We start from the raw sequence: 22441 nt of genomic DNA on the forward strand, positions 1-22441 counted from the left end.
CAAATAATCAAATATTAATTGTTTTTGCCTCAATAACTTTATTGTTCACACACATATATGGAAGGTACGTCCAATATTGTGCTAGTTGCCTAGTTGGCCAAATTGTCTTCCTTATACTATAGCACTAAATATAAAAAGTTTTGATTTTAACTTAAATTTTGGATAGTGAAAAAAAAAAAAAATGCATGTTTTCGAACTTTGTGGCTTCACTGATCTTTAAAAAGAATGTTCAATCCGCCACATCACACAAGCTTACGATGGAAGGCACTACATAGCCCTTGGGTAGTCCACATAATAGTTAACAAAGTTATTAACATTGTTGTTATTCCGATATTATTATCATATTAGGTACTTATTATTATATATAATCATGATTAGTATAGGTTGCAACCAAGCTGTTCAATGTATTAGCAAGGCATAACGACGTGCGAATGGGTGCACCTAAAATATATAAATATTGACCTTTCAAATATATTTATATATATAAATATATATATTTTATATCTATATTATATATATATATATATAATATTGTGATTTGCATAGACTTTGTGTTAAATTAAATAATTCTAATAACGCTGGTGTTCATTCCTTATTGCGCGAAACACGATTTTATATATCTGACAATGCAATTATTTAAACAGATTTTCCAGGGTGTGATTTCTAAGAGACGGATACCCTTTTCTTGTATTTATAGGGAGAACGACACAATAATATTGAGTTTAATAGATTCTTTAATTAGTTTATACAATATAATTGATTATTAGTGGCAGGGATTGATAAGGACTGATTAATTCATCTTATTTCCAGTAATAATAATAATAATAATAATAATAATAATGATAATAATTCATATGATGCTGTTGGGCTTCTGCATGTTTGCAACGGTAGCTACACATAGAAAGGACAAACTACATACTCTCTTTCTCATTCTCTTAATTTGTATATTTTATATTATATATATAAAAAAAAAACTGTATATTATATAGATTTTAAAATATTTCCCATTGTACTCAACATGATCTCAAGCAAATGAATGATCTTAGGAAGTATCTGATATTACTCAAAGACAAAAAAATAAAATAAAATAAAAATAAAAATGCTGATCACCATAAATATCACAACTCTTATATGGCCCATATGCACCCAAAAGGTATATGTATTTATGTTTGTGTGAAGAAAGAATAACTTGTTCGTTGTATGGATGACTATCTAGAACAGCTTTGACAAAATGAGGCAAACATCATATCAATAATTCTCTCAAATCGACTAATTGTCAACAAACATTTTAGAAATTAATTAATAAACATTTCATAAGTCCTCATTCAACATGATTTTCAGTTGTCTACATATAAAAAGCAAAAATTAATTCATACAAATTGTTTTTCTACCTCCAAGAAACTATATCATGCATTATTATTATTATTATTATATTTTTTGTATTATGTAGAATTACCATTCTTGGTAAAGGCTTAATAAGCTGTTAGGAAGTAAATATAATTCCTTAGTACTTCCCTTTCACATGTAGGTTCAACCATGTTCTAAAGCTCAATTGGGTCTTTAGGCGTATTTTTCTATGGAAGCTATTACGTTTTGACCATAAAAGCTCCCGCGTCTCTTGCTCTAATTCCTTACTCTAAATTTTTTTAGAGAAGAGTAATGGTAAGTAATACAACACTATTTTTAATTTGTTATAATTTCTTTTTCTAATAACCAATGGACGGAATGGTGCGCACAATTTGATGGGATAGGCGAGCCACAGCAAGATGTCCTCTGGGGCAAGTGGATTTGGCTGCAGCCTGCGGGCCCTTTTTTTTTTTTGTTTTTTTTTGTGGGTAATAGATTTAGTGACCGCAACTCATTGCCCATATCATGCTTGAGTATTCCTGCTTGCTAGTACTTTTTACAGTGTTCAAAAAGAAAAGGGGGGAAAAAAACACACAAAAGAAAGTACTGTTACAGACTTACAGTGCAATGTAGGCGTTTCAATTTGACCAAAATTCAGCACACCCCATAAAGTGTCACTGAACAAGGCCATTAAACTTGAACATTAATTGAATGAAATGAATTGAATTGGGACCAGACCAGCTCTTCATTATTTGGATCCATCTGAAAGAAATTTCCTTTGGTCATCTTCATTGCTAAGGCATGGCCAAATTAGTCTTCATCCAGGCTCTGTCCTTTGTTCCAATTTCCAAATTAATATAAAGTCAACCATGTCACATATCTTTTTGACTTAAAGTTTACCTTCTTGTCAAACCCACTCACATAAATTTTTGTTACACTAGAATTAATTAATGGCCATTCCACAATAACTCTTATACTTCTTTATCTATTCCCATTCTTTTTTATCCTCTTCCTTTTTGACTAACTCATCAGTTGCGGAAATCCTATTAAATGTATCATGTGGCCGAGAAAATCATAAGCAAATATGAAAAAAGAAAAAGGTAGTTTTTCTTTTGGGGTAATGTTAAACTAAAGAATAGTGAAAACTCAATTTGACATAATTAATCCACGGCTAATGACTTTTCCTATGAACTTATCGGTTCTAGTTTCTAGACAAAAGCCCAAGGCCCAAAAGGAAAAAAATTGATTTTGGACGAAACAGAAATTGGAATTGGAAAAGTGAGGGCCCTCTTAGTTTAGTCAAGGAAGAGAGACCAATTAAATTGAATGCGTAGACAGAGAGGGAATATTATATACATACGCATAGAGTTTAAATGGTAATGAAGTTGACAGATGAGGCTTTAAAAAAAAAGGTATACGACGGGCAACTACTGGCAACAACCAATGAGGCAACCCCACCAATAGTCAGACAGAAAAGGGCCTCTACATCGTATTCATACCTGCATTTTCACATGTTATGGTTACCGGTGGGTCTACCGAATGAAAAATGCACACTTAAAAACTTGGAGGTGCCTTATGTTTATTTCTTTATCTTTATTTGAAACATCAAAGCAACTGCCAAGTTGGGTTTATTATATTAATTACCAACCCCTCAACAAACCCAACATTTTTTTTTAATTTATCTACTTTAAAATAAAGATTTTTTTTATAACTATATTATATCCCTTATATTTGCCTTTGAAGATTGCGTTAGACCTAAATCCAAAACCAACAAGGAATTCTTTATTACTCTCATCAAATCATCTCGTTATAAGATTTATTGAACTAAAATGGAGTCAAGAGTAAATCCCATGTTCATCCGTACTAATCACTTATGTATTTTTAAATTTTGATTTTTGAAGTAATTGAGAAATCTTACCAAAAAAAAAAAAAAATGAAAAATCCATCAAGTTCATATAAAATGAGCCTAATTGTATATATATAAATCAATGCCCTAAATCCATTTGTCTATATGCAGCATGTCTTTGTTCTAATTTTTTTTTTTTTTCTTCTTGAGATTGTAGAATTTTTTAATTTTGCAAAGTGAATTAATAAGGAAATTTATAAAGAATCTTAGCCCAACTTACATACGAAGATGTGCATCCTTTTCTAGTGGTTAGATTTTCAATTAAGAGTAGGATCAGTCAAATTACATCACGGATGAATGTCTAGATGGTATTGGTCTGCCACAACATTCAAAAATCTTTTCTGTAACTTGTACTATAAAAAAACAACCATTAGCTTTCGTTCATCAACATGTTGGATACTAAAAGTATAAAGAAATATTTTTAAAGAGAATCACATGAACAAAAATCAATGAACTAGTTAGTGGGTTTTAAAGTTTAAACGGAAAAAATAAAAAATAAAAAATAATGATTGTACATAAAAAAATATTGATGAAAGCCAACAATGGAACTGACACTTGAAATTGAAATTGAAAATTGAATAGTATTGGACCGATGACAGGACCCATGTAATTATTCATCTTGACCGTTCGCCCAATGCACGGTGAAATGCCGAAATGAAATTAAAAAAAAAAAAAAAAAAAAGAAGGGATAAGATATTGAAGAATAGTTGACAATCGGCCTTTCTGTCCCTTCCAACATTGTAATGTTTCTGCACCACCATCATTGACTGTGACCAAGAAAAGTATTACACAACAATGGCCCAAACCAATTAATGTAAAGAAGAAAAAGCCCTAAAATTTTCAAAATTAGAGTCACATTGTTAAGAAGGGAAAGCCAGTGCTGCGATTTGCTTGAGGTTCACCAATTGGTTTGCAAAAATAAATTATATGACGATGCCCCATTAAATTAGTATTCATTCATTAAGGAACACAATTTGTACCTTTCACAAAAAAATAAAATAAAAAGGATCACAATTTGTTTAGGGGACAGTTTCACGGTGTCTTACTGCGAAAGGCCTTTAGGAAATCAAATAAAGCCATACAAGAGAAACATAACAAATGGAAACCCCACCTAAAACCAGTACTCAAATCCCTTTTAAAACCAATGTAGTTTTTACCTACTAAAAAACTGTTTTTTGGTTCAGAAAAACATAAAGTTGTTCATTTTATGAAGGTGTTGTTTGGTAAAGTTAGCACTAGTTTTTTCTACTTAATTACATGTAATTTTTTTCTTTTAAATGTTTATTAATGTTAGCTAGTAGTAAGCATGAGAGTTTGTCATAGTTTGAACAAAAAGAAAAAAATAAATATTTTGTTTGGTTTTACTTTTTCCCGTTAAAACTTATAATTAATTAAGATATTTAACAACCTATAACAAATATTTGAAGTAGACAACCTAAACAGTAAACAGAAAACCAAATAATATTGAAAAATATATATTTTTTTAAAAAATATAAAACCATTTTCAAGTACATGTCAAAGAAGATAAATCTCAAGGCACAGTATTTTTTTAATGTGAAAAAAAAAATGGTGTTTTCTTTTAACATGAGAACCATAGGCTTCATAGCAATTAGATAATTACTAGATAATAAAGTTATCATATTCTTTACAATGGAAAAACTAGTTTTCTTTTAACAGCGTCATCATTCATTCCAATTACGAACAAATATGTGAACCAAAAACTAGAGAAAATTTTTCTTCTTCTCTTTTTCTTTTATGATCTTGGATGTGGGAAATTCAAAATATGGACTTTTGCTAGAAAAAGTCATTGGGCCGTCTCATGAGGATGAATAAAATACTGGAATAAGAATAATTACCAATTTGTTATAAATCATTTTTTGGCTGGATTACGATCGTGGTTTGGATTATTATTTCAATCATAAACATAATTTTTCCTTTGGGATTCTTTTTCTGTTTTTTATATGGCCTCGATGCTTATTAAATTTAACAAATAATGAAAGCCATAACTTTTACTCTCTCGTCCCTCAATCAAGGCCCAATTCTAAGTGTTACAACTGCAATCTATATCTCAAGTGCAAGGCCTCTTAGGCCCAATTGTTACTGGATTCCTGTTCTTTTGCGGGCTACGGTCCTCTTTTATCTAAAAGAGGAAGAAATGGATGAGAGCTGTTTTTTCCAAAAGATATCAATGTTGAAAACTGTTATGAGTATGACTAATAAATAGCTTCTGAGCAAAAAGATATTTATATTTTATTATTTTTTTCAGGATCACCATAATACTCTTCTTAAACTAAAGGGAGAGGGCCGTGACTGAACCCACATCCTTAAATATGCGGCCAACTTCATTATCAACAAATACACATATGATTTGTCAACTCCACTACTAAGAACACTCATTGAGATGAAGCAATTAATCCATAAACTTTTCTCTCTCCCCTTTTTTTTTTTTTTTAAAAAAAAAAATATATATTTTTTTAATCTCAGAAAGAAAAAGAACCCGAAACATGATCTCTAAAACCAACGCACAGTGAAATCACTTGGTACATGAAACACATTGGGCTCCATGTCTGTCTGGTTTCGTTTGAGAGCAACCTACTAAGACGCTCAGAAGAAGATTCCATGGTCCACAGTGCTTATTACCATCTTGGGTTACCAATTATGAAAGGCTATAGGCCTTAAATAGTTTAGACCATGCCCCATTCCTGAGCATGGAAAAAGTGGAATCCAATCCTTTTGTCTATCCCATACATAAATATTTCAACCAAAGGCACAATAAACAGGATCTTTAATGCACCACACTGCAACACCATTACTTAAATTCTGTCTTCAACTTCTTGATGATCTTGCACTTGCCGTGTGTTCATAAAGATGGAAACAAATAATATCACTTTTATTTGCATATAAAGACGAAGAAACTGTCATTTACCCCCAGAAAAATAAAAAAATAAAAAAATGAAAAAGACGAAGAAACTGTCATAACAGAGTGAAAAGAGAGAGTTAATATAAAAGACAAAGCAAATACAATAGGAAACTTCATCTATCACTATCTTCTCTGTCCATAATAATACACAGTGCAAAACCTTGATTAACACTACTCACAGTCACATGCCCATCTGGGTTTTCATGCTTTTCCCTCCCATGTGCTCTCCCCAAAACATGCAGAAAATCATATTTATAATCCTTCTATCCCCATCTAATTAAAATATCTGCCATCACATTCTTTCCTCCAAATCAATATATATATATATATATATATGTATTACATTATTTAATTTATATCTGCCATTGCAGAGTATCTACAAGAAATATAAAGTAACAGTCTTTGTTGATCTCTACTTAAGGTTACAATCTTGAAAAAGCACTAAAGCTGCCATTGGGAAGGGGTAAAGCTAAATGAAGAAAGAAAACTCAATGATGATTATGAGAAACAAAATATTCTTTTTAGGCTGGAAGATATGGGGAAAAAAAAAAAAAAAATTAACAGGTTAATAGCTTGGATTTTGAAAAACACTTGTATCCAGATGTAGATGTAGTGTTAATAACAAAAATATATATGCTTCATATTTGTTTGTGAAAAAGCAAACTTACACTCAAGAATGCCAGAATCCACTCAACAAATTCCGGAATCTGTTGGTGGACAATTTTCTGACAAGTTTCTTAGCATCTGAAACCTCTGCTTCTGCAAGCTTCTCAATGTTTTTAAGATACCCAGAATGAGCAATCTTCCTTCTCCCACTGTTGCAACTCGTCAACGACATTAGTATAGAAAGCAATAACTTCTTGTTGCCTGGATTTTCCTTTTCCGGGTCAAGCAATTGCAGAAGTAGGCCAATGTTGCGGTCGTCTTGCACGAATTTCTTTCGGTTTTTGGGTACCAAAACCATGCCAGAGAGTGCCTCAGCTGCCATTTCACGAACCTCAATCGACTTGGAATCAAGAAACTTAACAAGCTCCGGCATGAAACCCGCCTCGCCCATTTCTTTCTTGGCTTCCTCCGATGTCCCACACAGCCTGATTGCCACTTTTAATGCCAATTCTTGGATCGGAACTTCCCCATTTCGCAAGAGGAAGATGAGATGGTGAACAAATCCATATTCTAGCAATATCCCAACAGAGCTCGTTGAGGAAAAACACAGATTTTCTATTGCCCGAAGAGCTATCTCTCTGGTCTTGAAACTGCAAGACGATCTGGGCTCAACCACACGCATTAGTGCACGAATTCCTCCTTCTTTAACTACCATTTGCCGGATTAATTCATCCCCAGATGCTATATTCTGAAGGAATTCAATCGAATTCATCTGCACGGCTTCGTCCCTGGACCGTACGAGCTTGATGAAGGTGGATATAGCATCTTCTTCAACCATGAATCTCTTTATCTCTTCAACTCCGGCGAGATTTTTGAGAACCCCACAAGCAGGGCCAATCAATTCCGGCCGCCAATTGCTGCCACCGGCGCAGATTTTCAGCAGAGCTGTGACTCCTCCATGAGCAGAAACCGACCACGCATTTTCGGAATTCTCAGTGAGTTTTTGCAAACACCTTGCGGACGCTTCTTTTCCCAACTCATTCCCACATTCCAAAACCCGAACCAATGGAGCTACAATCCCAGCTCCAACCAGAACACCTTTATACGAATCGAACCCCGAGATGACCGAGAGTACCTTGGCAGCTCCTTCTTGGATTTCAATCTCGGAAGAGTCAAGGAAGTTGACCAGAACATACATGATATCGTTGAGCTCCACAATCACTTTCACATATTTCTCGTCTTCTACCAAAGCCTCATGCAAGTTAACAAGTCCTTGCCGTTTCATCTCTGCGTCTCCGATCTTCATTCTGGTCATCAAGTCTCTCACATAGAACCTCATGTCGTCTCTGCAAGCTCCAATACTTGGCCGTGAAACTACAATTGCAAAGCCTTGGGTCAGAATCCCGGCGTTGTAAATCTCCGAGAGCTTCTTCGAGTGGCTATCGAATTTCGAAGAGATTACATCCAAATCGCTCTGCATCAGAAGCTTTCCACTGTAAGAGAGATCGACGCAGCGGCGAGCGAGATCATTGCAATCGTTGACCGTGACCAGCACGGCCGAAACCAGGCCTTTTATCGCCGGGTTCTCGCCGGAATCGCAGTTTTCCACGGCGATTAAGCCGGAGTTCAACTCCTGGAGTTTGTTCCGAATCAACTGCCATTTGACGGCGAAGACTCTGACGGAATGGGAAAGCGATATTAAAGACGTTAAGGAATCAATAGCTTTACGGAGATTGGAATCTCCGGTGGAGGATTCCAGCGGCTTTGGATCTTGTCCTGCTTCCTCGTTGTGGCAATCCTCTTCCCCCATTGTTGCTATCATGGGTTTGGGTGCTCCGAACCCATATTTTCCAGCGAGATGGGCATGAATATTCCGGCGACTTTTGATCGGAATTTGTCGAGCTTTGAACACGAGAAGAATGGGAATCTAAGCCGTGATCCTATCTCGAAGCCAAAAAAAAACAAAAAAACGAGGGAGAGGCTCTGACTGACCAGCTAGGGTTGTATACTTATCCGCAGATTTGGCAGCTGAATCACTGAATTGGATTTTAGCATGAATTTACAGGAATGACCTTGGTTCGGAATACAGAAACATAGAGTAAAAAGGTGGAGATCGAAGCAATAGCGACAGGGGCATTTCCATCATTTCCAAGGTTGAAAAAGGAAAATCAGAAAAACTGTTGGAAGTTGAGAGCTTATTTAAAGGAGGTGGATGTTTTCATATCTTCTGATGAATGTATGTGACTGGATTTATTATGTCAGATTGCTACCTTGTTGTTGGTGGTAGTGCTTTTTATTTATTTGTTTTTTAATTTTTATTTTATGTTTTTGGAAACCTTTTGTATGTATTTTATGAATAAAATAATAATAATAATAATAATAATAACAGAAAAAGGAAAGTGGGATAAAACTTGAAAGCAATGCATACATTATATATGAATACTTTATTTTCTATTATCTTATAGAACTCTAAAAGGGAAGTTATTTAGTTAGATGCAACTTTCACACTGATCATTCTTATACTATGTTTCGGTTCTTATTTATTTTTATTATGAAACTTCGAAACGTATGACAAAGATGACCATAAATAGTAAAAAAGTAAAATTTATGCTTCAACCTTATTTCACTCATGGAGAAAATAAATGGCATGTTGGTTAAGTTTGTCTATTAACTTTACATATACTAATATGATTGTTTGGATAATAACTAAGATACCAATTTAAAATAATCTTCATCACTACTCATAATGAAATACCCATAATACAATGTGGTACCTTTTTTTTGTTTTTTTTTTCTTAATTTGATATTGAAAATAAAAGGTTTCCAATTTAAAAATATTATTTAAGGATATAATGACTTTACTATTGGACTGTTTGAATAAAATATGAAGTATTAGTGAATTATGATAACAAATTTTGAAAATTTTACCAACAAATACCATACCATATAAAAAACTAATAAATTACCATAAAACAGAATGGCTTGAACTATACATAAAAGGGTGTGAGTTTCCTAGTAGAAGAAGAAAGAGCAAAAGTAAGAGAGAGACAGCCATTGAGATTGGAGGTAGTGAGGAAATCTCAAGTTGTTATGGGCCACTTTGTAATAAGGACACGAACTTTGATTAGGTGAAAAGGAGAAAAAAGGCAGCTTTGAATACCCTTAGCCATTAGCAAAATAGCAATGGCACAGAGATGAATACACAAACGTCCCACCCCACCATGTGACTGTGAAGCCCTTTGTTGGATGCCTTGTGCTAGCAGTCACCTTTTTTTTTTTTTTCCCATCAAGACGTGGAGGTGAAAACCCTCTAAAACTAGTCCTCACAAAAAGTGTGTGTATGTTTTTATTTTTTATTTATTTATTTTTGTGTGTATGTTTTTATTTTTATTTATTTATTTTTTTCTTCTTCCTCTTTTTTGTAGGGTCCTCCTTAGCTTACTGGACCAGGAAGGTACCGGGAGTGTGACACGCTTTTGACTGATAACCTCTTAAACTATATGTCTAACTTGTAACTAATTTTTTTTTTTAATATATATATATATATAATTTACATTAAGATCTTTTGTATAACAAAGAATAAAAAGCTTTTTCACTTTTTTGGCTACCACAATCCACAAATTATGGAATTAACTCCAATTATTCACTCGGTTTTTTTTTTTCTTTAATTTTTTTATTTTTTATTAAACAAATATTCTCCAGAGACACTTCTAAAACTGGGTCCAGTCCAGAAAGTACAAGGAAAGATGAACAAAAGTTGAAAGCTAAGTGCCCATGCCAAAGTAAATCAAAAAGGAAGCACTGTGCTTCACAGGTTGATGGAATGGATTACACAATAAATTGGAGGATAAGATGTGCAATGCAATTTCAAATTAAGTGCAAGGCAAAGTTAGAAGCAAAATGCAATACACAAACAAAGCCTCAGATGATGTCAAATGAGATAAAACTAACAAATGCCCCATGACATGATTAGGGCTGTCTAATTTTTGTACCAAAAACCAGTCTCATGCATAATAAGGACAAAAAAACCCATTATTCAGCCCCTCACGGACTCTCTTATTCTATATGTAATGCTTTTTAGACCAGGTTGTTCAAGGATGATTTACTTTTAATTATGCTTAAAAGTGATTCAAGCTTCATATAACATGTCCTTTTGATGAAAGTTTAATAGAGAAGTGGCGTGGAAGTCGGCGTTAACCCCTTTTTTTTGTTGTCTCTCTTGAAAACTTTCAGAAATTCACAAGGCCGTGAAAATGTACACGTATATATGTTTTTTTATTTTTTATTTTTTATGAAAGTATATATATATATAAAAAAAAAAAAAAAAAAACAGATATAAACAATAAGCGCATGAGTATTTGTCCCTTTCACTGCCTTCACTGCATAATTATATCAAGCACATGGCCTCAACCCATTTGCTAGTGACTGCCGAGCTTACACATGTACTTGGATTTTGCCATTTTCATTCTTATTCATAGTGTGGGGACTTCGTTTTATTCTCATGTACCAATCATCAGCTTGATGGTGAAAGAATTAATGCGAACTCTAATCAGCAAGCTTAATTTTTTGCCATCTCATAGATTCACTAGTAAATTGAAATTTTTTGCCATCTCACAGATTCACTAGTAAATTATCTGAATTCAGACCAAGGGCTTTTATTTTGATGTAAAATGAGCATCTAATTATGACCATTATTCATTTCTTTGGCTTGAAATTAATGGGCATGCTTTATTTATTATCCTAGCCCATGTTGCCTAAGCCTTTAAAGATTCTACACACAATGGTGAAATTGGTAGCTTGATGTTCATGAAGTGTGTTAGGTGTAAACGCCAATTGTGTGCCAAAAAGAAGAAAATGATGGATTCGTGACACCTTTGAGTAGAAAAGAAGGGACATTCAATACAGAAGCTAGCACAGTGACAATATACCTTAGCTTTGAAGAGAAAAGGCACATTTGTATATAAATATATACATATATACATATATCAATGAGGGTCAAGGTAACAAGATGACCCCAGATATGAAAATTGATAAAGGATAAAATAGATCAAATATTATGAGACAAAAAGATATTGATGGTATTTTATTGATTTGATGTTTATGTTAGATCCTAAGTAGCTAAGAATCAAATTGTTTTCTCTAATCTCTAAACGTTTGGTGGTCAAGATGGTCATAGATATATCTCATAGTTTTGGCAATCAAATGGAGGAAGTAACATATAAAAAGCCATGTTATATATAATAGTCACCCACCTCTTGTGTACGAAGTCTCAACTCAAAAGGTATTAGAGGTAGGGACAATGCATAAATCATTTCTTATATTAAATTAGTGTAGCTTAAAAGCTTGTTTCATATAACAAGATTTGCAAAATCTGAACGCTGTGGACCATGAGTTGTGATGTTTCGTTAGGAGTTGATAATCTTTTTATTATTATTATTTTTAGAATAATTAATAATTTCTTTCTGATCTGTTTCTTGTTAAACCTCCAAAAAGGAGGAAGACCTGGTGGAGTTGCTTATGTATATAGATCAGGCATTTGATCAGTCAAATGGGTATCCTCAATGCAAATATATAGAAAAGCAATTGCCTTGATCCAACCTTTCCCTATTTCATGCCTTAATTGCTGTCTGCAGATAATTAAGAAACTTGAAATGAAATTTAGTTTAATTCAGTTTCTAAGATGTATTACTTATACATTATAATTTTATATTGAAATCAAGCAGGGCAAAATTCATATCGAATATCGGAGTGATATGAACTACAAATCTCCATCGTTTTCTTTCATTATCTCACGTATATGAATGACTAATGGTGGTTTTCTTTCATTATCTCACGTATATGAATTACCAACGGTGATTGGTAATACAGATGGACAAGCTTTGATTTTACAGCTTACCTTGAAAGAAAATGAAGTGTCCTTGGGAAATCATGTATTGGGCCAGCACAGACTGATATGATTAGTATTAGCTAAGAAATTTTGAGTAAGACAGCATGCCACTACTTGGTTTACTTGTATGTTATAATTTAGCAGGAGTTTTTGGGTAATATAATTTAGAAGGCTGTTGTGGGTTGGAGCACAGCACTGTTTGTATAATTGAAACATGATCAACATTTTTCAGGTCTTGATCAGCAGCAATTGACATCTTACCAAACCAAACCAGCAAGTTACCAATTAAACTTTGAAAAACTTTGAAAAATAAGATTGTTAAGTTATTGATCAACTCTTCTTCATAGAGATTCTTACTGACCCCACAAGATCTAACCGCGATTACTTTTGACTCTGTGACAAAACCCTCCAAACTTTTCCTTATCAAACGCATAAAGCATTTGATCAACCACAAATAGAAATATAGCATTTGGGAATAACTCATAATTGGTTTTTTGAGTTGTTCATAAGACAAATATTTTCCAGAAACAAAACGACAAAAAAATAAAAAATGAAAAATAAAAGGGGTCAAATATAAACGATGATGGGGGATCTAAGATCATCTTCGTCCCTCCCTGTAATTGAGTGAAAGAGGGGTAGCAGTCTACTTTGACTTGAACGCCAAATCCTATCCAGTGAAAACGGTTGAATACATAGAGCCAATATGAAATATGGGATTTGATAAGACTATTTCAAATTAATTAATACAATTAAATTGAACAACTTTAAATTCGATCAAATTTAATCCGTGCTAGTATTCCAAATGGATACTTATCTAGTCCAGGTACCAAAAATTATTCGTCCATGAGTTGGCAACTCCGACCACTGACAACCCACAGAACGGCCCAAATCAAGACAAGTGTCGAATATTTTACCCAAAAGGATGAAAAAGAAGGCCACTTTTCACTCTCTTTTTACACTGATACCAATCCAATGGATTTGATCAATATTCAATCAATTCAATATAGGTTGATTTTATTTTATTTTTTAATTGTTCAATCATCCCATTCAAATATAAATAAAAACAATTTAATTTAGTCTAATTTAACATTGATAGGTTTAGATCAGATTCAATTTTTACTCAATATAATTTAAAGGTTATATTTAATTTAAAATTTGAAAAATTTTAAAAATATCTAAAAGTTTAGAAAAATATATTATTTAAATTTTAAAAAAATCTGTACAAATTTAATAATATTTAATTCAGATTTTAATAGATTTTATAAAAATTTTAATTAGAATTTTATAAAAAAATTTTAAAATTTAAAAGTATTGAAAAAGTGATTGGTTTCAAAAAATTTTATAAAAAAATAAATTTTAATAGATTTGAAAATATTTTAATAATAAAATTGTAAATAAAATTATCAATATAAAATTCAGACTTAATTTTAAATATTTTATTAAATTTTTATAAAATTTTATTATAATCTATGGAATCCTTTAAAATCTATAATTCATTTTAAATTTATCAAATTCTAAATTGAATACATCCCTAATTTATAATTTTTAAATTTGAATATATTTTATGTAAAAATAGCTATAAACATTCATTGTAATGTGTAGAAATCATTAAAAAAAAAAAAAACCGTTAGTCAAATAACATAGTAACATATATAAAAACAATTATATAACTTTTTAAGTTAATGATGTTAATGTATCAATAATAAACACGTACTACAACAACAAAGTTATACTAAATTTGCCTCAAATACATACTAATTTTCCCTAAAAGAGATAAATTTTTTGTGTTGCGCTGCTTATTCGCAATTTATAAATTAATTAATAAAACTCATATATCTAATTAAATTTTAACATATTATATATTTATTAGATTTGATTGATTTGGATTGATTATTTTGAAACATTAAAAAGTTAACCAATGTAGTTCAATTGGATTTCAAAATTTTCAATCTAATAATCCAACTACAATTATATTAATCTGATAAAATTAGATTGGATTAGATTGGTTGATTTCATTAAACTAGTTACAATTTTATACATGCCTAATTTTGACTGCAGCTTGAGAGGAGAGGAAAGAGTTTTAAAACTTTAAATTATCTAACTTTCAACGTACTTTTAATACCTATCCAAACTCCCTTAACCGGTAAGAACACATCTTGGATCCGTTGATTATGTTATGGTCGTAGGCCCTACTCTTGACAATCTAGTCGAATTGGGAAAAATTATCGGCATTAATTCAATTATGTTATGGCCGGAGCCCTAATCATGCTGACCTAGTCGAACTGGGAAAAACTCTTTTAAGTATTATTGCAGGTCAATCTATTGGGGAGTTGGAATCAACTTACATTAAGAACTTTTCATAAAGATGGGATATTCGTAGGGGATACTGCAGAATAGATGATGTGTAAGCCCCTTCTAATGGAAAAATAAAATTCAATGAGGACTTGTTCATCCTTCCAAGTAAACTAACGATTGCTAAACATTGCTCTCAATGGTTATGTAAAGGATTTTTTCTTTTTTCTTTTTTTCTTTTTCATGTGAATAAAACACAAATTTGTAATCCAGTCATGGTGAGAGTTTGCTAAATTGGAAAAAGTCTAATAAAAAAAATAAGAAAATCCAACTTATTCTATCAGTACATATATAAATACATGAGAGAAAAGGGAGGGGATCAATGTAAGCCACCAGTGGATCCTCTACTATAATGATACTCCAGAAGCTCCAAATTGGCAAAAGGTGAATAACCCATTGATGTAGATGAGTACTGGACCTAATGTTTCTTTTCTCATGAACCTGAATCAGTGAGAAGAATAAACGAAATAAAAGCATAAGCAAACCAACAAGTCATTTTCAACCTCACAACAACGTTCACCAGAAAACTGCATACCAGCTCACATCTCACATCCGAACGGCAATGTGGACCTTTAATTTTTTGTCCATTCTATATGCACATTTATGCATCATAGCATCAAGCAAAAATTTTATGGGTCCCACCAACCCTGGACTTGGAACTAGGTGCCCACTTCAATGTAAAACATCCCCACTCATGCCTTTAAACCCAGATTTTTCCCTTTTTTCCCTCTTTCACCAAAATAAGACAGTTATTCAGGCCAGCACTGGTTCGAAGGCAGAGCCACTGTTACTGACATTCTTCAAGAAGTGCAGCAAGATGCCCTTCACTAGGCTCTAAAGGATACGATATGCTTTATGTCACTGAACCTACCAATACCCAACTTCACAAGGAAGATAAATTCATGTATTCATTTCAGGACTATACTGATTATATAATCCTAAAGAAAAGCATCTTAAAATTCACCCCCTTTTATGCCATAGTGCTCATCTCCATCCAGGAGTTTGGTGAGTCATAATGGCACAGTGGCAACGAAACAAGGGCACGAATGGCTGCTTTGCTTTGGAGTCTCTTTACCCTCCCCACAGTGATGGCTCTGTTGTCGTGGGGAGTGTTGGAGCTTGCTTCTTCTCCAGAGTTTTCTTGGTCACCAATACGACCTGTCCTTAATAGTACTGAGCTGATACTCTGAACAATTGGGATTTTCATACTTTTGCTGGATCCTCCTGTCTCCTGATCAATGCAAAGTGGGAACAGATTTTGATCCATCTATGACCTGTGACAGGGCCGCTTTATCTAATTCCTTTCCAGTAGCATTGCATTACTGCTCTTAAGGTTGCGATTAACATAGAAGCAGAGATAAACTTGATTCAGGCAACAGAGGCTGTGATGGCATAAACTTTTTTTTACCTTTCAGTGTTTCTCCGTTCTGTTGTTTCAAGATAGAAATAATTGTTGAAGAACAGATTCCAAGTTTCTCAATCTCTCAATTGTTATATTTCACCTTCCATCTTATTCATTTGTGTGGGAAAATTGTCCTCTGCAGAATATTAGGCACAAAATTTGTTATTAGGATCAGATGGAATAATGATAGACAAACATAGAGACTAACTCAACAGACAGATACAATTTCACAGGAAATGTTTCAGACCCAGAAGGAATGTTATGCCGGAAAATTAGTAAACAATATAAATAACTTAAAATATACATTATTAACCAAGGCACCAAATATTGATGAACACATTAATCAACTTATAATGGCAAAGGATTCAATACCACGAAACAGTTTAATTTCTAGGTCCATTCTGTGATGAAAATACCAGTTGGTATCAGTATCTGTGTGTGTGTGTGTGTGTGTGTGTGTGTGTGAGAGAGAGAGAGAGAGAGAGAGAGAGAGAGATTACCATGCTTTTTTAAAAACTTCAGAGAGTGAGAACAAAAGGTGGGGCATCCCTTCTTGGTCCAGAAACAGAACGGTAAACATAAACTTTATCAGCCTGGCTGTCATCGCTTTCCTCATCCTTCATCACCTCAACATTCAACCTTGGCATTTGTCTTGCCAGTAACCGACAGGCATTCATTGTAACTTTGCAGGCTGACATCCAAAGTGATCTCATTGATTCATACTTTCCCAAACCCGAGAGAAGAGCTGCATTTCCGAATGGGCAATCCCTTATCTCAAGTTTCCTCAACTTTGGACAACCATCCAGAACACACCGCATTCCCCAATCACTGCTACCAGCAAAAGCCACTGAAAGAGTTTCCAAATTTTTGGCATATTTCCCAATATACTCAAATGTTAAGTCAGTTAATAATCCTGAAACTGCAAGCCTCTGGAGTTTGGTACAAGTCTTCACCACTGCACCAAAAGCCTCATCCATAGGCTCGTCTGTCAAGTAATCTGGTTGGTGTGGGGTCATTATGCAGAGACGGAAGTGTGTGAAATCAGGGCAGTTCTGCACAACAGTTGCTACAGCAGCATTAGTCATCTGCCGGCAAAAGTAAAGGACATAATGGAGTCTCCGGCAACCATAAGAGACAGCAACAAATCCAGATTCAGTCACCCCATGGATAATCTCATTATCAAAAGGATCTGCGGGGAAAACACGGAGTTCCTCAAGCAGAGGACAGTTAAGGCCAACAGCCTCCAGCCCCTTGTCCTCCACCGTGTCAAGGACCTGTATCAAGAATTTGACATCAAGTTTTTTATTTTTTATTTTTTTATATATTATTTAAGAGACATAAGAATTAGTACTAGTGATTACCTATATCGGCATGTTTTAGCATCAAAGGGAGATTTTTTTTAAAGAGAATTTCTATAATTGCTTACCAACAGCTCTATATGAACTGCAGAGTTAAAAAAGTAGGAAACCAGAAGCCATTTTTTATATCTACGCAAAATATAATGTAGATTTTAAGGTGAAGGACCAAACAAATAGACAAGGAAACCAATTCCGACTCTTAGTTCTGCACCATGATTACTAAAAGACTGGCTTTTCTTCTTTTCCACGGCAATGTGTTAATCTTACCAGGAAGGAAAATTCAAGTGGCTAAAAATGAAATGGAAAGGAAAAGTAACAGGAAAAGAATGGAAGTAAAGGTGTTACCCAGAGACGCCGAAGATTTGGACAGTGAGCCAGAAGTTTGGCTAATTCACTACTTTGCAAAGCCGCATAGCTCAAGTTCAGGAATGTTAAATTCGAACATGCTGGATATAGAACTGGGAGAAATAGGGCTGTAGCTTCCCATAATCCAGAGAGGGTGCGTAGGTTTTTACAGTTGTTGAATGCACTTTCAAGCTCTGAACACTGGTTGGCTGTTAGATCTTGTGAAAATGTGCCTGTTCCAAGCTCCATTAATTGAGGGGCACGACTAAGCAACCTTTGTAATTGATCCAAGGTTATGTTTTTATTAACCTTCAAAACCTTTAAAAATTTGCACCTACTTATAAGTCTTTCAAGGAAATCAAAATTGACATCGCTATTCAGGTTGGCAAAGTTTAGTATTTCCAGGGATGTGAAAGTCTCTGGGAAGCAGCTTAACCAACCACCACTTTTGTCATCAATGTCATTCTCCTGTATGTCAAGCTCAACCAAATTCCTGTAACAAAATTACAATTTTAAAGTTAATTTTTGCCAAAAATAAGAAAATATACTGTAGAATAACCAACAAAAAATGTTCCAAATATTCATTCTCTGTACCACAAAATTGAAAACATATAATCCACTAACAGAAACTGAAATTGGTAAGTGCATTGTGTCAGCTAAAATAAACTCAGCAACCATAAGTCTATTCTACCGTTTATGATTCACATTTTTATACATCGCAATGATTCAAAAGTCTTATCACGTTTGGTTTCTTAGTTAAAGACATATGACACAGGATGAACAGATAATTGTAGATCCTATTGATCATTTCCATCAAGTGACCAGCAAGTTTTTGCTTAAAGGGGCATATCATGTTTGATCTGAAAGAGGACACCTGTGATCTACATAACAATATCTGAAAGATGTGGGAAACTTCAATTTCGTGATGTAGTTTTAAGACCCCATCAGTTCATTCAGGACTGCAAATAGAGCACGACAAACTGCACACTTTTATTGTATAAGAATTAAACTTTAATGGAAATTTTTTAACTTCATGCAAGTAAGTATTTACAGATGTCCTGTATCTCAAGGAATAATCAAGCTTCAGATAAATATACCTTGAATCTCCAGTCATTTGATTCTCCAGCAACAGATCATGCTAAAGAGAACAGTTCTGTTACCAAAGTATCTTGGCTGGTTAATTTGTAGTTGCAAATGCGACATATTGATCACTTTTAAATTCTCTTGTTTGTCTAGTAATATATTTATTGTCATTTTCTGTTCATTGGTACTGACATATTTTCTGTTCATTAGTAGTTATGGTTTATCTGCTTAAATCCATCTAGTACATGAGTGTTGGAACTTCTACCACATGTTTGCATCCATTCCTCAATTGCATATAACAGGATTTATATCAGGTGCACTGTTTACATGGAATAATGGAAATGAATTCATGGAAGTGACTCTGGAAACTAAGCTACATGAAACAACAAAGATTCATTCACCAAAAAACAAAAAGATGAAACATGAAAGATTCCAAATGTCAACCTCTTAAGATTTTAAAATTATACTTTTGAAGGTTGTCGGACTGTATTTAAACAAGGAATATATGCAGGTTAAAGTATAGAATAACGCCAAAGAAATTCCATTCACTAAATGCATGAACAATGGTCAACCTTCAAACAAAATACAAAAAAATAAAAAAGATAAACTTAAGACTCCTTTATTCGAAGAAGCTTTATGTTGTCTACACAATATTTGGGAAAAATTACCCAAAAAATAAAAATAAAAAAATTTAGGAAATATCTTCAACATTAAAAGGCAATTATTCAAATAATTGAACTGTGAGGAGAACGAAAAATGCTGACAGATGTAACACTTAAGAAATTGAGGAGACAACGCAGAGAGAAAAATTAAAACTAAAATTCGAAGTACACAACCAAAGACAGACAAAGAAAAACATAATTTACTAATAAGCCCAATAGTAAAAGCCATCCACAATATCAAAAAAAAAAATATATATATATATATATGCTATATAATTAATGTCTTGGTTTGAGTTGAATGCCGAGACCTATCTATGAAGAATCCGATACGCCTAAACACTAAATAGTAAAAAGATTAAAATCAAGGCAGAACAAATTGTTCGTGAACTTAGTGGAAATAGAGTAAGAAGCAAAAATTCTAATAAGAAAAAACAGTGACTCCAATTCATCACTCTTGACCATTTCTTATCAAATATGACGGGTGCTGGTTATGCCAAGTTGCTCCTTAGAGAATTGGCAGACCATCAGCTACTTTATTTTACCCAATAAATGTAGGGATATTTGTTTGACGATGACATCGAAAAAACGTCATGTCAAAGAAAAAGGAACAGTTTCAAAAAAAAAAAAAATTTGTACAGAAAGTAGAATCGTACATTTTCAATTACTGTTTTACCTGCGCTATTACCCAAAAAAACGAGAGCAAAATTCCAACAACAAACATCGTTTGGAGACCAACCAAAACAAACACAAGGAAAGAAAAAAAAAAAAAAAATTGAAAATAGCTACAGCCTACAGGTTGTGTTTGCCTTCATTGAACTAGAACTACCAAAGCTATACCAGAACTTCAGAACTTAAAACTAAATTAAGGAGATCGAAACCCACAAAAAGAAACAAAGAAATGCATCAAACCCAAATCGATTTAGGGGTGCGAATTTTAAAGAAGAAGAAGAAGAAGAAAGAAGAAAAACAATGAAACAGAAAGTAGTAAGTGACTAACTTGCAATGAGTGGCAATGGCTGCAAGCCCATCGGTGCTGAACCCATCGCAGCTCAAAAGCGAGAGAGCTTTGAAATTGGGAAACGAAAGGGCCAAGAACTCCAAGCTCTCATCAGTGACGGTCATCCTCTTGAGCCTCAGCTCTTCAAGACATGGGTATTTGGTGGCGAACAACACCAGCCAATTCTGAATATCAGCTCCCCAATTCGGAGGCACCAAATTGAAGTCCGAGAACCGAGGCTTCCCTTTCAGCGTCACGCTCCGTATATTTGGGAACCGCCGGGTCACGATCTCCGGCGACACCGAATAGCAGTTCCCGATGAACACGTGGGTCCGGGACCACCTCTCGGCGTTGTACCAGTCTTTGCACACCAGAGAGACTGAGCTCCTATCCTTATGCGACTTTACCGGACCCAGAACCCGTTCTAGCACCTCGTCTGGAAAATTCGATGCCCGAGTCGACCCGTCCGACTCGGGAGATTCCTTCTTTCTCTTCGAACTCATTGCTAATATTGATATATCCAGAGACTCAGAATTCAGAGCTCCGAAAAACACACCCAAATGATAAATTGAAAACCCCAACTATGCAAAACCAACAAAGAAATATACTCTTTTTTTTTTTTTTTTTTCTCTTCTTTTGGGAAAAAAAAAAAGAGAGAAAAAAAATCAAAATTAACGGCTGGGATTCATTATTTTAGAAAAATTCATAGCGTTTATTCGCTGTTGTACTTGGGCTTAAAAGATGCTGTGTTGTACTATTTTTTTTCTTTTTTTGGGTAAAACATTTCTCAAAATGAGCAAGAACTATAACAGGAAAAGCTCGGAGCTTCCAGAAAAGAAGCACCAGAGAAGAAGAAGAAGAAGAAAGATAGAGCTTCCCTCACATTTGAAAATCGTTTAAGTAGAAAGAAGAAGAAGAAGAAGAATGTGATTGTAAAATGAAAAAGACTTGAGCATCCAAAGAAGATCCGAATCCAATGATATCGGATTGAGAACAAACTCTAGAAGATTCAGAAAATTAAACTGGAAAAAAGGATAAAAAATAATAATAATAACAATAATAATTAAAAAATTACTGCATTCTCGGATTCGCCATGAACGAATCTATGAAGGGTTTGGTGAACAAAGACAGAAAGAGAAAACAGAGTGAAAAAATATAAAAGCTATGAAAGCAGTTAGGGGGAGCCAAAGAAGAAGGCTAGCCAAGTCATTGCGTAATATAGCAAAAGCAAAGAGAGAGAGAGAGAGAGAGAGAGTAATTAATTAGAGTGATTAACAATTAATTAAAGCCGTCCAAGATGAGTAATTAATAATAATATTATTATTAATATTAATAATTTTATTGTCTCTAAGCTTAGCTTCAGCTGACAAACAGCGAAGCACAATAAATTATAAAAAAAAAAGGAAAAAAAGAAGCCGAGAACATCCAAGGGCTCGTAATACGCTTTCAACCAACTTGCAACTGGGGTGCGTTCTGCGCACCATCTCTTGGATTCTTCCACGTAATCCAACGTCGAGAAAGCGCAATGCGCGCTCTGGATAGGTTAGATTGGCTCATGCCTTTTGTTGGTTGTTGA

The 22441-nt window shown here is 33.9% G+C and overlaps 2 protein-coding genes across 3 annotated transcripts; both read right to left on the minus strand.

Annotated features, from left to right (window-relative positions):
* Positions 1 to 6229: 6229 nt before the first annotated feature.
* Positions 6230 to 9023, minus strand: LOC107409283 (vacuolar protein 8). The gene has a single exon (XM_016016720.4). The coding sequence runs from the start codon at positions 8599 to 8601 to the stop codon at positions 6844 to 6846; it is 1758 nt and encodes a 585-aa protein (XP_015872206.3). The 5' UTR covers positions 8602 to 9023; the 3' UTR covers positions 6230 to 6843.
* Positions 9024 to 15127: 6104 nt separating this feature from the next.
* On the minus strand, positions 15128 to 22074 carry LOC125423796 (protein TRANSPORT INHIBITOR RESPONSE 1). 2 transcript variants are annotated; one of them, XM_048479026.2, is made up of 5 exons: positions 20866 to 22074; positions 18462 to 18616; positions 18124 to 18356; positions 16921 to 17694; positions 15128 to 16556 (listed from the first exon to the last, which is right to left on the minus strand). In XM_048479026.2, the coding sequence occupies exons 1-4, from the start codon at positions 21366 to 21368 to the stop codon at positions 16939 to 16941; spliced, it is 1647 nt and encodes a 548-aa protein (XP_048334983.2). In that variant the 5' UTR covers positions 21369 to 22074; the 3' UTR covers positions 15128 to 16556; positions 16921 to 16938. The 2 variants fall into 2 exon arrangements, with proteins under 2 accessions (XP_048334983.2, XP_048334977.2); XM_048479020.2 differs by having other exon boundaries at positions 18124 to 18616; positions 20866 to 22073.
* Between the last annotated feature and the right edge of the window lie 367 nt (positions 22075 to 22441).

The sequence above is a fragment of the Ziziphus jujuba genome, chromosome 1 (assembly GCF_031755915.1).
Source record: "Ziziphus jujuba cultivar Dongzao chromosome 1, ASM3175591v1".
NCBI classification, from domain to species: Eukaryota; Viridiplantae; Streptophyta; class Magnoliopsida; order Rosales; family Rhamnaceae; genus Ziziphus; species Ziziphus jujuba.

Bases quoted from the DNA above. Each gene is read 5' to 3' on its own strand.
- LOC125423796 (XM_048479020.2), bottom strand. From the start codon at position 21,368: ATGAGTTCGAAGAGAAAGAAGGAATCTCCCGAGTCGGACGGGTCGACT. The intron at 18,617-20,865 runs GTTAGTCACTTA...ATTTTGTTACAG, and splicing joins GCCATTGCCACTCATTGCAA to GAATTTGGTTGAGCTTGACA. The intron at 17,695-18,123 runs GTAACACCTTTA...TTCTTGATACAG, and splicing joins CAAATCTTCGGCGTCTCTGG to GTCCTTGACACGGTGGAGGA.
- LOC107409283 (XM_016016720.4), bottom strand. From the start codon at position 8,601: ATGATAGCAACAATGGGGGAAGAGGATTGCCACAACGAGGAAGCAGGA.